The 13962-nt window shown below is 50.2% G+C and overlaps 1 protein-coding gene across 5 annotated transcripts in view; it reads left to right on the forward strand.

Moving 5' to 3' along the window:
• The window catches only part of TGFBR3 (transforming growth factor beta receptor 3), a 210501-nt gene that overhangs the window by 158127 nt on the left and 38412 nt on the right, over positions 1 to 13962 (forward strand). For all 5 annotated transcript variants that reach the window (XM_021088720.2, XM_085020912.1, NM_001444391.1 and 2 more), the window contains 4 exon segments: positions 1426 to 1609; positions 6008 to 6176; positions 8162 to 8309; positions 12981 to 13170. In XM_021088720.2, the coding sequence (XP_020944379.2) occupies positions 1426 to 1609; positions 6008 to 6176; positions 8162 to 8309; positions 12981 to 13170 (691 nt within the window).

Raw genomic sequence — 13962 nt, forward strand, 5'->3', positions numbered from 1 at the left:
TCTTACAACGTGAAGTCGGTGCCTTTTGACCCCTTCACCGATTTCACTCACCCCCTGCCTCCCACCTCTGGCTAGTACCAGTCTGTTCTCAGTATCTGTGAATGTGATTTTTTGTTTTGTTTGTTTTAGATTCTGCCTATAAGGAAGATTGCCTGGCACTGGTCTTTCTCTGTCTGATTTGTTTCACTTACCATAAGGCCCGGGAGGCCCATCTACGTTATTGTAAAGGACAAGCTCTTATCCTTTTTATGGATTCAATATTCCATTGTATCTATGCCACATCTTTAACCAGAGACACTTCGGCAGTTTCCCATCTTGGCTATTAGACAGGATGCCGCCGTCAACAGGAGGGCGCAGGCATCTTTTCAGCTAGTGTTTTCGTTTTCTTCAGGTCAATACCCAGAAGTGGAATTGCTGGATCTTAGGGTGGTTCTGTTGTTAAGATGAAATTTAAACCAGCACATGTATATATAGCTCTATGGCTTGGGAATTTGTAGGCCTTTTTGCTCACATTTTGAGGTTCTACTCTGACAGTGATAAAAATTGGTTATAAATGATCAGTAAAGAGGAAAGCATCTTTCCACCAGCAGCTGACTGTAATTACAGTGCAGCGCCGAGATGATCATTGGCTGTGTTAATTATCTATATGCCATGATAATGCGAGGTCAGCGACGGTCTAAATACACCCGGCAAAAATGTGGGACTTGCATAAATCATCCGGAAAGTTTTATAAGGATCAGTCCAGCAGCCTCTAGCCTGTGTAATCTATGGGAACTTGGGGGTCTGAGACCATCACCTGTAATACATGCTCATCTCCCCGCGAGGAAGTACTGTCACGTGGTAGAAGACTGGCAAAAGCCTGGGCGTCCTTCGATCTCAGTGCTCGGAGACCTTAGAGCAAGGGGACTCTGGCCTTGTTCCTGCCATGGTGGCTGCTGGCAGAGGCTGCCGCTGTGGGAGACTTGGACGTCAAGTTCAGATGCTTCTAGTGTTCCTGCGAGCATCCCTTCGGGATCACTTGCGCTGGTCCTGAGGCCCGTTACCAACCCCTGAAAACTCTCACCAGGGCTTTCCACTTGACTTGCGACACGTTACTTGAAAGGTTGGCCTTCAGTTTAGATTTCTGGAAAATGGCAAAGGCGAGTTTCGTGATCCCTCCCAGGGCATTCTGGGGTCTCTGATCAGAACGTTCTTTACACATTCGGAGGAACAGCCTGCATTGTTTGTAGGTTCGTCATGACCTGGGGACGTGAGCCTGGGATGACAGCTTGAATCAGCTGCTGAAACACCACGGTCTGCCTGTATAACGAAGGGAAGACGTTGGATGGACAGATATCCATTCATTGTCTGACACGTGCTTTCTCTAATTATGATTCAGTCCCGGGAGCCTGCATGACACTAAATACACAATTCCCTTTCTTGTAGGTATCCGAGGGCTCTGTGGTCCATTTCTCATCGGGAAACTTCTCCTTGTCAGCAGAAACAGAGGAAAGGAACTTCCCCCATGGAAACGAACACCTGTTAAATTGGGCCCGAAAGGAGTATGGGGCCGTCACGTCATTCACCGAACTCAAGATAGCAAGAAACATTTACATTAAAGTGGGGGAAGGTAAATTTGATGTGGTTTTGATTGAGGACTGATTGATGACAATCGGCTGTTTTCTTTTCGGAGCCCAGGTGGTGAGGGCAAGGGATGGGGGAATTACAGGTTGCTGGAACGGGCAGGGACCCGAGGGATCACCGGGCCTGCTCCCCACATGTCCCCTCCGTCCCCTTTTCCTTCGGAGGAGACGGAATGGAAACGGAAGTGGGGGAGACGTGAGCAGGAGCCTAGTGGGGAGAGGCGGAGGTCGTCATGGGGGGGTTAAGAAGACACCCACGCACACCAGTCGGGAGCGAGTGGAGGCCGAGAAGCCGGGGAGGCGGGGAAGGAGGGACAACTGGTGGATGCAGGAAAGTGGGCAGGATGGGTCAACCATGAGTGCTTCCTCTGACCCATTATTCGGCAACCATCTGAAGCCAATGTCCGTTTATGGCCTTGAGACCTCAGTTACATTTGGACAATAGCAGAGGAAAAGTGTTTGTGTGTATTTTTACTGCTAATGCCTGTGGCAAGGACAAATTATTGGAGAAAGGAACTGTTTAGCCTTGATAAGAAGTTGCCCGTTTTAATTTCCTTGCCCTGCAGAGGGATATAAATATCTGGTGACTCAATTTTGAAAGCAAGTGATTTCTTAAATAACTTCTTTATCATTATTTTTAGTTGAGTCTATTTGCAGCTCTCGAAGAAGTTGCTAGAAATAACAGCTCTTGTGAATGGGCCCTTGTCCTAGTCAGGTGATGATGTGAAAGTGGCATCTCAGATCTCCGGGGCCCATCGGCTTTCTTTTGAGCTCTTCGGCACGCGTCACCTCTTCCATGGGCGGCGTGCAGCCCGGGGCAGTTACTGAATATGCTCGTTCCCAGTCTGCTTTCGGATCTGGGATGCGTGTCGAGTCGGATGCAGGACACGGCGGCCCCGACCTCGAGTGCGGGCCGTGTGCAGAGACCACATCAGGTGCCTTCACGGGCAGCTCCCTTAATCCTGCCAGTGATCCTCAGAGGAAACCCTAATTCACCCCATTTTGCAGAGGGGTTAGTGGAGGCTTATCTAACTGGCTCAAATCCACATTATTAGCAAGCGACAAAGCCAGAACTAAACTCCGGTTTCCTGGCCCTGCAGTCTGATGCTTATTGCCTGATGCTGCATTTGAAGTCTTACCCAAATAAGCAGAACTTAAACATGAAGGTGGGCTACCTGGATGGAAGGACTTGCTGAGTAGAGGGAGGAGTTTTAGGTGAGGATTGGGTTCAAAAAACCGAGGTTTGTTATTACACTCTTATCAAGGTCCCTCATAATAGAGGTCAGGTCCCATTGGGACAAAACAAAAAGTCTCTTTTAATAAAGATTCTGAGCCCTGGCCCCTGGCCTCTGTTCCTGAAGCAGGATTCTGGTGGGTGAAAGAACGCACTGCTGACCCTGCTGGAGTTTGTTCGACTAGGAACTCGTGGGAGGGTCACACGCAGAACGCCGGGCTCTGTCCTCAGCAGTGCACGGGCTTCTGTGGAGGAGAGTGAGGGGTCAGTGGCTTCTCCATGGCTGCAAACTCTGGGGCGGGAGGAACTTCAGGGATCTCGTGTCCGTCCCAGGAAGAAACTGGTTAACTCCTTGGCGACACCTTTGGAGCCCCTGGACCTTGACTCCCAGCCACCGGCTGGCCAGAACTCACGGGTCCCCACCGTGGGGAGGAGCAGCTGGGGCAGTGGGGGACCTGCTGGGTCGGTGGATCCCTAGGCGATGTCGTCTGTCACCCCGGATTGGACTCTGCTTGGCACGCCTCATCCATGGCTTTCCCAGACCTGACCTGTCTCCACCCAAAGGAGCCGGGATCCACGGCCATGAGCCTTCTCTTGCTCGGCCCTCGGGGGTCTCAGAGGGTGGTCCCGCCCCAGCAGCATCCTCATCCCTGGGAACTTTGTGAGATGCAGTTCTCAGGCCTGGCCCAGCCCACCTGAATTAAAATCTCTGGGGTGGGTCCAGGGTCCAGCCACCTGCGTTTTATTTAGCAGGCGCTCCAGGTGAGTCTAACGTTTCAGAACCACTGCTCTATCCCCTAGACCCAGAGGGGAAGAACCAGGGCTTTCGGTTCTGCACCCAGCTGCTCTCCTTACCTGTGAGGCTCCAGGCAGCACTCTGATTGGCCGTCAGAGCTTCAGTTTCCACAGCAGGAAAATGGGGTGTGTACACTGCCTCCGGGTGCTAGCTAGTGTTCTAGCTCTCAGAGTCACTTGTCAGTCCTTCCTAAAATACAGAGACGCGCGAGGCCTCCCCTCCCCCAGAGCTGCCAGGCCTCTGCGCGGGGATTCCCCTCTGTGGTTTCTTTCTGCTTGGCAGTTGCCTGTGAGTTCTGATGCCAGGCATGCGGAAGGTCACCTGGGGGAGAGAACAAACCACACACATGCCTACACACGCAACCAAAAGCCATCAGCTTATTCAGCTCGGGAACAATGGCATTTGGGACTTCAGCCCTTAACAACAGCAACTCTGAAACAATTAAACCTTTCCTCGTGGCCTCGGAGGGTCACCGCGTGGGTGCGCGGCTCGTTACTTGTCTCAAATCTCACCCCGTTGTTTGTTAATTCCGGAAGCCTGTGCGTGTGCCAGGTGCACGCCGGGCACGCCTATGAACCGCACCCACAGGCCGGAGGCCCGGGGGAGCCTGGTCTCTGGGGTTCTGGGCTACCCTGTCCGTGACCCCTACATACGCCCTCTGATTCTGGACTAGGTTGCAGCCTTGCCACCCCAATGTCACTTTGCATCCTGGGACCTGGGGGAGGCCTCCACGGCTGCAGCTGCAGGGCGTGCCGCCTTCCTCTGCTCGTCTGGCAAACCCTCCGCAGCTGCGCAGGGAGGCCGCCCAGCAGCCTGAGCCGGCGACGGAGCCCTGCCTGGCCCCTTCCCTCCTGGGGGGCTTCAGGGAAGAGTACGGACTCCAGAGCCAGGACTTCATCCTGAGCACGCCTCCAAGCGGGGGCCTCATGAACCCCTCCGGTCCCCTCTGTTCTATAGCTGGCCCTGGGGGCTCTGTGTGCTCGGAGCCAGGATGCCACCATGTGCGTCATGGACTTCAGCCCAGGGGAGGTGGCACAGCTGGGCAGGGGCCAGGCAGGGGCAGGAGGTGCCCACCCCATCTTAGGACCTGCTGGGCTGATGCCTCATCCTGAGTGAGTCTTGCATATGACTTTGAACCCTGGCATCCTGTCCATTAAATGCAAAAGGCAGGAGTCTGTTTCATGAAAGTGCCAGGGCTCTGATTAATTACCCCTGTGAAAAAAGTTTGCTACACCTAGAACTTCCTTGACACTGGTCCCAGCTGTCACATGGCCAGCAGTGTCAAGTTCTGTTTAAACATTTAAACCGCGGGATGGAAATCCCATCACCCACGGTGCTGTGTAAGCAGCATGTGCCGTTGGGGGAGTATCTTCAGACACGTGGTACTTGCATCACTTTCCGTGGGGGAGGTGAGGCGCAGCCCTCGGCGCGGTGAGGTCATGCTTGCGAGAGCACCTCGCAAACTATCAGGTGCCATCTAAGCATTCGTTGTCTGTGTCAGGACGGTGGGAAGGAATGAAGGCTGCCCTGAGTGCTTTTCCCCAAACGTCCACCTTCCATCTTCAGAATCTAAATTGCCATGAGGAATAAATAGGAAGACTGGTTAATTCTACGTGGTGAGCCAGAGAATTAATTAAGTCACTGGTTCTTCTATAGATCGAAATAGCAAATAGCCAAGAGGAGCCTCATGGGGTCTCGGCTGGGTGGTTGGATTCAGTGCTGAGCATGTTGCCGAAACAGCCATTGGGTTTTTCGGTGGAAGGTCTTGCTAGACCGGTGACCATGCCGGTTGTGGCTCAGAAGAGGGGTCGTGATCGAGGTATAAGTGGAGGCGAAGGGAGTGATTGAGAGCATCTGGGACGAAAACCAGGTAAAAAGAGGTTTGAGCAAGGAACCGAAGCTCTTGGCCTTGCCTTATATCAGGATTAACTGTGGAGCTTTTCAGAAAGAAAACTTCCTAGGTCCCACCTAGATCTTCTGAATCAGACTCCCTGGATGGGGTCAAGCAGGTGGCTTGTGATATGCCCGGAAGATGAAGGACCGCGGCATTGAAAGGATGAGCGGAGGAGGAGGAACCAGTGCGAGACGGAAAGACAGGTCCAGGGAGATGGGTGAGGACAAGGCAGAGTCACAGACGAGAGGAAAGGAGGGGCCGGAGGCCGAAAGAGGCCGCCCGAGTAGGTCGGTGGGAGACCGCCGGTGACCCTAGCGAAGGCGTTTCAGGGCGGAGCTTGTGGACTTGGAAGCCTCTCCTTTGCGCGTGTGGCCGCCAGTGTCCTGCACTTGCTCCGTGTCACGGTCACATTCTTTGCAGTCTGGTTCCCACACGGTTCAATGTGTCTCTTTCCTTTTCAGATCAAGTGTTTCCTCCCACGTGCAGCATAGGGAAGAATTTTCTCTCCCTCAATTACCTCGCCGAGTACCTCCAGCCCAAACCGGCAGAGGGCTGCGTGGTGTCCGGCCGGCCCCAGGAGAAGGAGGTACACATCATTGAGCTGATCGCCCCCAACTCGAACCCCTACAGGTGGGTGACGGTGTGTTGCCTTCGGGCATTTTCTGAACTGACGGGAGGCAAGAGCAAAGATCTGGGGGGACCCGGTGAGACTCTGGCTCAGCCCGCCCTGGGCGCGAGAGAGGGAGCCTCCAAGGCTCTGGGGAGCTTCACGCAGGCTTTGCGGAAGGGAGTCAGATCCCAGGGTATGTGTTATTGCTGCCTCTGTCTCTAGATGCCGTGTATGTCAGATGAGGTCCTGAAGCCTGACCTGGACGCCTTGGTATGGCTGTGCATTGATGGCTGCGGGGGACCGGTTCCAGGTCTCTCTCCGATACTCAGATCCAGAGATGCTCAAGTCCCTCATAGAAAATGGCATCGTATTTGCATATAATATTCTCCTGTATACTTTAAATCACCTCTAGATTACTTACAATACCTAATACGATGTACATGTCTTGTAAATAGTCGTGACTACAAAGCAAATGGCATATAAATAGTCGCCCGTACACGGGAAGGTCCAGTTTTGCCTTTTGGAACTTTGTGGAATTTTTTTGCCCGGGATTTTCTGCCTGTGGTTGGTTGGATTTGCCAGTGTGGAACCCGCGGGTACCGAGGGCCGACTGTACCATAGGACACCGTCACGCTTGCCCGTTGGTATCTCCTTTGACGGAGGTTATCCCTGATGAGAAAAAATACACAATGGACCTTATGATCAAACTTATCATTTTAACAACAGTATGTTTTTTAAACAAAATTCTGTTTCGAGTGTCCCCAGAGCACTTTTGCACACAGTATGTTTATTTCAAAGCTGTGTGTGTGGGGGGGGGAGTGGCCCTTCATGGTGACACACCAAAGAGCCACTGAATACCATTGCCTCTCTCCCACCCTCAGCGTCCTGCACCAGGACTGGAAATTTAACTCTTCCTATCAAGAATGATGAGGGGATTTAAAATCAAAGAAAGAGAGGTAGACCCTTCTCCCACTTTGGGCTACGTTTCCTGTGGGCCAGTGAATTCAAACGTAACTTATATTGTGCAGGGATTGCACCGTTGAGCTTCTCATCAGACTTTGATTTCAAAAGTCAATAAATCAGAGATCAGTTTTGGTGAAGATTCCATCCTGTCCTGTGGGAAGGATTCCAGGGAAAATTAAAAGAGGGGGAAGAGATGCGATCTGGCACATGCGCTTAAAGATTAAGCCCAAGGCTTCCTTGGAGTCCATCATTCATTTTATGCTTCACGAGTGTGTAAAACCGAGATGGAAATAAAGACTTTCCCCTAAATCCAGAATGACGGAGATGCTATTCTTTGGTAAAAATCCTCTTTTGTGCTGGCTTCTTAGAAGTTTGGGTTGTGCTCATTAATTTTCCAGTGACCACTTGGTTGACATCTGGTTTTTTTATTTGTATAACTGTATATCCAGAATTTGGGGAAAGTAAATGCAGATAGGGTTTTGTAACAAATGCTAATGGCTTAAGCAAACCTTATATAAGTCAAGAAATTGTCTAGCCCTTGGCCTCTTATTCTACTCTGAAGGTACTTAACTTTTTTCTTTCGCCGCCATGCCTCCCTTTTCTGTCCACCCTGGCACCTTCTAATCACTGAACCGTCACCCGCTTCTGGTTTTGAAGGATTTTGAGCAGCTGGCAAATGAAAATGTTATACATTGAAAGTGTTAGAGGCTGAAAAGTGCAGTGATTCTGCTTCAAAAGTAAACTCTTTGGTGTGTCCAAGTCCATTTTAAACAGTGGCTGCATTAAGGAACCACCTTTTTTTTCCAAGGAGGAGAAAAATGTTAGGGTCTAATTATCTGCAGGCACATTTTCTATTGTTATGTAAAACTGTTTTGTTATGTGTGCACTAACAATCTGTTTTGCACATGTCATTTGCCTGGGACCCACTCCAGCTTTTTAATCAACTGGCCAGACACTGGGAACATGAAGACTTGGAAGAGGGGAGAGAGTTGCAACTTTCTGGCATTTGGGTCGTAACGCTGCCTTTGTTTTCCATTCACAGTGCTTTCCAGGTGGATATAATAATTGACATAAGACCTTCTCGAAAGGATCCTGAACTGGTCAAAAATCTCATCCTGATCTTGAAGTGCAAAAAATCCGTCAACTGGGTGATCAAATCTTTCGATGTTAAGGGAAATCTGAAAGTTCTCGTAAGTTGGTTGAGCGTGTCTTTGTTCTGAGGACTGGCAGTCTTTTGAGCCGTGTGGGTTATTGTTACGTTCGTGACGTTTCTCTCCAGGGTTTTTCACTTTATAAAAAATAGGCTGCTCCTTGACTTCTCCTGACCAGGGCAGGGGGTGTGGTGGTTAAAAATGTGGCCTTTCAGGTCAACACAGACCCGGATGTCAGTCCAGACGCTGCCATTTACAGACCGTGACCTTGAGCGAGTCCCTTAACCTCTCTGGACTCCGCTTGCCTCTTGGTGAATTTCCTGAAATGTATGCATGTGTTTTCCAGTCTTGGTGTCAAGACAGTTAAGCCTTTCGTGGCTGAGAGTCCTGCAGGGGCCTCAGGGTCATGGTCCTGAATGTCAGCCCCCGCTTTGGGGCTGGGTCTTTAAGGGGGTGTGGGGGTCACCTGACTCCAGCTTGTCTGGGGCTTTGAGATAAATCCCTGTATTGGCATGTCTTTTGGCTTGCTTCTAACTTCTAAGGGTAAAACACAGAGAGTCACAGAGGTTAATGAGATGCTACTGGAAGAGCATCCCAGTGGTACCCTGAGCATCCATTTCTGAAACAGACTTAGTGTGCTTAGCTGGGCGGCATGGTAGGCAGATAGCAGCTGGTTTCCTCAAAAGTTGAATGCCGAAATGAATTTGGTAAAAGGAATCTTTTTCAAGTGTGTTTATAGAGATTTAACTATTTGACAGACTGTGGATCACATTAGGTTGAAAGTTAAAGAAGACGTCCCCTTCCTCATTTTTAAGAAGATAATGATCTCTTTCGCATTTTTTTTGTGTTTGGGGGGCTCCAATCTTTGTGCCTTGTCTTTTTAAAAACCTGTGGCCGGTTCCTCTTTCAGTACCTGCATCGAATCAGTTGGAATGGGTTTTACGTTGTCCGCATTTGGGGAGAGGGGTGACTTGGGTGTCCTTATTGTTCCTTCGGGGGGATAAAGCGGTGGCAGAGCCAGCAGCCCCCTGGCAACGTCATGTACGAGCATCTGCCAGAGGCAGCAGCAAAGCCACCAGCACATGCATGCTAATTTTAAAGTAATCGTTTCTGGTTCCTGTGGGTTTGTTTGTTTGGTTTGGTTTTTTTGAAACTTTGGGAGGATCCCAATAAGCCATCCTGTGTAATGGTGACACACTAATTTGGTACCGAGCACAAAGCCCAGCAGTGATTTTCTGAAGTCAGAGCTGTTTTGATTACCTTCCCTGGCACGGCGTGAGGGTGCTGGTGATCCGGAGGGGCTGCAGCCTGTGCTGCCTGGCACACCAAGCGAATGTTTTTCATTTCAGAATAACAAAAACAGGAAAGGGAATCATGCTTTGAAAGGCAAACACATACGGTCCGTTTTAATCCCCTGCTGGAGTCCTTGTGTAAATGCGCTCTTGGCCCTGCCTTGCTGCAGAGGCTCTGTCTCTCCCTGTGTCCCTGCGCCCGGCCCAGGGCCGTCCTGGAGGTCGCTTCGAGCATCCCCACTTCTCAAGTGAATCGGAAAGGCTAGAAATGAGATTGCTCATCCCAAAGCAAGAGCTGTTTGTATCGCTCCCCTTGGCTGAACTTCTGCTCCAGGCCAATTTTGGACAATGCTTGACAACATTGCTAAACAATTAGGTAATGTTTCACGATGTCCTTTTTTCTCTCCCAGTCCCTTTCGTGCTTTGCGATTTCTTAACTCCCGTCTCAGATGTGAGTTCTGACTGCACTGGGAGGGAAAGTTACCTGCTAAGAAAAAGAATTATGGAAAGAATCCTGGCGTTACAGGCAGACAGGGCTGGATTCAAATCCCATTTCTCACTGACGTTTCTCCCAGTTGATCCTGGGCAATCTCCCTGAACAGTTTCCTTATCTGTGAAATGGGTACAAATCATTGTACGCACCTTGAGAGGTGTCGTGAGGGTTAGCAGGGGCCATTCATTCACTCAACAAGTATTTGTCAGATGCATATTTCATCTAAAGCACAGGTGCATTTTGCCTGCACATAGTGAGTTCTCAGCTACGTGTGCTAATTCTGTGAGCCTCAGGTCCCCCCTCTCTCAAAAGGAATAGTAAGGCCTGTCTCCGTAGATTTTGGAGGAGAATTAAATAATATATGTAAAGCACTTAGCACAGTGCCTGCCGTAAAAAGGAGGTTCATATCGTTCCATAAGCAGCTCTTTAAAAAATTGTCTGTAGGAGGAATTAACAAGGTGAAAACAGAGACAAATGTCTGCTAAAGGAATTGTGTGCAACTTGACGGGGTAGAGAGCTAAAGAAGAGCATCAGCGTGTGTGTGTGTGTGTGTGCGTGTGCGCGTGCGCGTGCGCGTGCGTGTGTGTGGTGGGAAGAATGCAACCTCTAAATGACAGGATGGTCCAAAGAGATGCAGAGTTGTGTTGTGGGCAAGATTGGGACTACTGCAGGTGCCCACATCTCCATGCCCAGCTCTGGCTTTTAAGTCAGGTCCCTTAAGGGGGTTATGCCTTTGGAAGAACTTCTGAAGCAAAAAAGAGGAGATGGAGGAACCTGTTAGAAGTTTCTCATTGTACTATTTACGCGGCCTGGGGGCTTCACGGTTGGAGATAGCTTCTTCTTTGAAAAGACATTTTTGACTCCCAGTGGGATCATGCGCTGCCACCTCTGCCCAAGCCCTCCCCCGGGTGCCCCTCCAGACACCAGCACTTTTGACGCAAGTGCGTTGGGTGGTCGGGGGGCGGGGGGAAGGCTCTCAGACCCTCCTCAGCTCGTCATCTGTCAGGAAGATGGGCTGGGAAAGGTGGCCGTGGAATTTGAGACCCGCTCGAACACCCCCAGCCGGCGTAGCTGCCGAGGCCCTGGAAAAGCCTGGGGACCCCCAGAGATACAGGATCACGAATTCCCTCATCGCAGGGGACCAGCTTGCCCGCCTTTGTCCCAAACCTACTGCTTTACAAATGTGCAGAGGTCCAGCCTTGGGAGTCCCGAGCTGTGATCAGTAAGCTGTGCCGACAGCTCCTGGGGTTGCTGTGGGAAGGTGTACACAGCCATTCCGTGTTGGTCTGAACGGGCCGGTGGCAGTTGGGACGACAGGATTCTGGAAATAGGGCATTTTCGCAGCTGTCCAGCAACGTGAAGGGCGGAGGAGGCCGAGCCGTGTGGTTTCGGCCAGGGCTGCGGCTCCAGCCAAAATCCAAACCACGGGCTGCCGGCCTTGAAAGGCTGGAGGGAGCGCTGCCTAAGATGCTGCTGCTGGCTCAGCGGACTCAATGCACGAGAGGTTCTGGGGACAAGTTGGGTCCTTCCTGACTTCGCTTTGGTTTCCTTCCTTCCTCCCTCCCTGCCTCTCTTCTTTCCCCAAGGAGTTTTCTCTGATTATGATGCAGAGTAGAATAATCCCAACTCATGAAACTGAGTGTTTTGCAAATGGCTGCACAACTAGGTTCAGGCTCTCGGGTCCCTTGGCGTGTGCTGTCGTGACTGGCCAGTCGGGCAGTTTCTCCTCAGATACGCCCTTCAGGTAGCAGAAAAACATACCGTGTGTGATCCTTTAAGCTTTGAATTGAACACGTGTGTCCTCGGCCCGTCTCCCACAACCAGAAAGGCTGTGAGTCGACTATGCTTTTCCAGTGGGAAAGGATTAATATTTAGTCATGTCAGGGGCAAACAGAATGGGAAACAAATGCGGAATTTAGGAAAAATGCTGCATGTGTGCAGAAGAAAATAATTGGGCACGGAAATTAAAGTGATTTTTCTACAGCATGAAATGGCATGATCTGCTTGCTGGAAGAGCCTTCCACCCTGCTGAGCAGTTGTTGAAAATGTGTTGGCTTTCCTTTGGGGGCCCCCGCAGCATTCAGCTCCCTCCCCGTCGGAGAGATCCCTGCCGTGGGCTGGGCAGCAGGAGGTGATGTGCAGTGCGCCTCCTGTGTCCTTGCTCCTCAGAAGCCTTTCCTGGAAAGATTGCCGTCATTCAGTTTGAATTTCATAACTGATTACCCAGTGAAAGCTCCTTTTGAGACTTGTATTGCCGGAGAAAAATATCGGTACCTAGAGGGATGGCAACTGAATTAACAGAGAATAAAATCTAAGCACATTCTGTGCGTAGACTTGTTGAATAGCTACCATTCCAGGATGGCTAGATTGGTCATACACTGTAAATGAAAGGCAGGCATTGGTGGCTTCACCGCGTGGAATTCAGTAGTTTACAAAGATGGGGCCGTCTCCACCGTGAAGTGACCAGGTCGTGCCTCTTCTTTCACACGACTCTAGGGCCCAGGAAGATGAGCACAGCGTCTGGGGCCACGTGACACTCACATCTGCATACTTTACGTATAATTTAAAATAAACGCAAGGAAAAGTTTGTCACACACATTTGGTAAAGGTGTGCCCATGATTGAAACTCTGTAGCGACGCGCTAGGTGCGCTTGCGGTACTTAGATTGTCAACCAGTGCAAAGCGTGATCGCCATTTGTGTCAACCTGAGCAACCCACGCGGTGTGACGACCCAGCGTGAGGAGGTGGTCCTTCCTCTGCTGGTGAAGAGTTTCACATCAGTGTTCTCAGCCCAAAGAAACAGGGAATCAAGAGAATAAATAAGTCTCTCTTATGCACTGTAGAATGTACTTGCTGCAGATATTTAAGGACCTGTGTAATTTTATAGATTCGTGAGCGAACTCTTCCTATTCCTTTTCCTAACAGGCTCCCAACAGTATTGGCTTTGGGAGAGAAAGTGAAAGATCCATGATAATGACCAAATCAGTAAGAGATGACATTCCTTCAACCCAAGAGAAGCTGCTCAGGTGGGCTTTGGACAATGGCTACAGTCCAGTAACATCGTACACGGTGGCTCCTGTGGCCAACAGGTTTCATCTTCGGCTTGAAAACAATGGTAAGAGTGGTTAGCGTACGTAAAAATAGCCTGTAAATGAAATTTTCCAATGCAGAACTCTCATTTTGACTTAGATGATGCTCTTTTTCTGTTGCAAATATTAACGATTCCTTTGACTCTTTTTTACTATAAAGCTTGAGGTTATCTAGAATCGTGCTACGTTATTTTGGGGAAACCATCTGTCATACAGATTCGCCAGCGACGTAGAGCTGATTGTGTGTTGGAGGACTTGGTTAGAGGTGGTCTCCACTGTGATTTTATTGAAGAGAAATTAGCCCGGATTCGTTTCTCAGAGATGCGTAATGATCACTTGGGGCTGAGACCCAGAGGCACTGGGGCTGCAGGAGAGAAGTCTTAGATCCGGCTGACTCTCCGAGGAAAAGAGTCACAAAGGCTAACACTTCTGCTTTCTCGTTCTTACCCGGAGAGAAGGCAGCAGTTATGACCCCACTCTGATGGAGGAGAAGGCAAAGGCTTCACAAGTTCTTGAGGTTTTCCAAGGAGTTCCCTGGTGGCCTAGTGGTTAAGGAGTTGGCATTATCAATGCTGTGGCTCGGATTCAATCCTTGGTCTGGGAGCATCCACGTGCTGTGGACACGGCCATAACAAAAACAAAACAACAACCAGAATCCCCCCCCCCCAAATACCCACAAGATCTTGAGGTTTTCCTAGAGTCTTATAGATGGTGAGACTTGAACCCCGGGTTTTCTGATTCCCCAGATCTCTTGCTTACCACCTGGTATGGCTACGGAGTGCACTGCCAATAGCACAAAGATTAGGAGCACAGGTTCA

This window comes from Sus scrofa, chromosome 4 (assembly GCF_054392235.1).
Source record: "Sus scrofa isolate SSC_HxYL_T2T_F1_AM1 chromosome 4, Sscrofa_HxYL_maternal_Yorkshire_Landrace_v2.0, whole genome shotgun sequence".
Lineage (NCBI taxonomy): Eukaryota > Metazoa > Chordata > Mammalia > Artiodactyla > Suidae > Sus > Sus scrofa.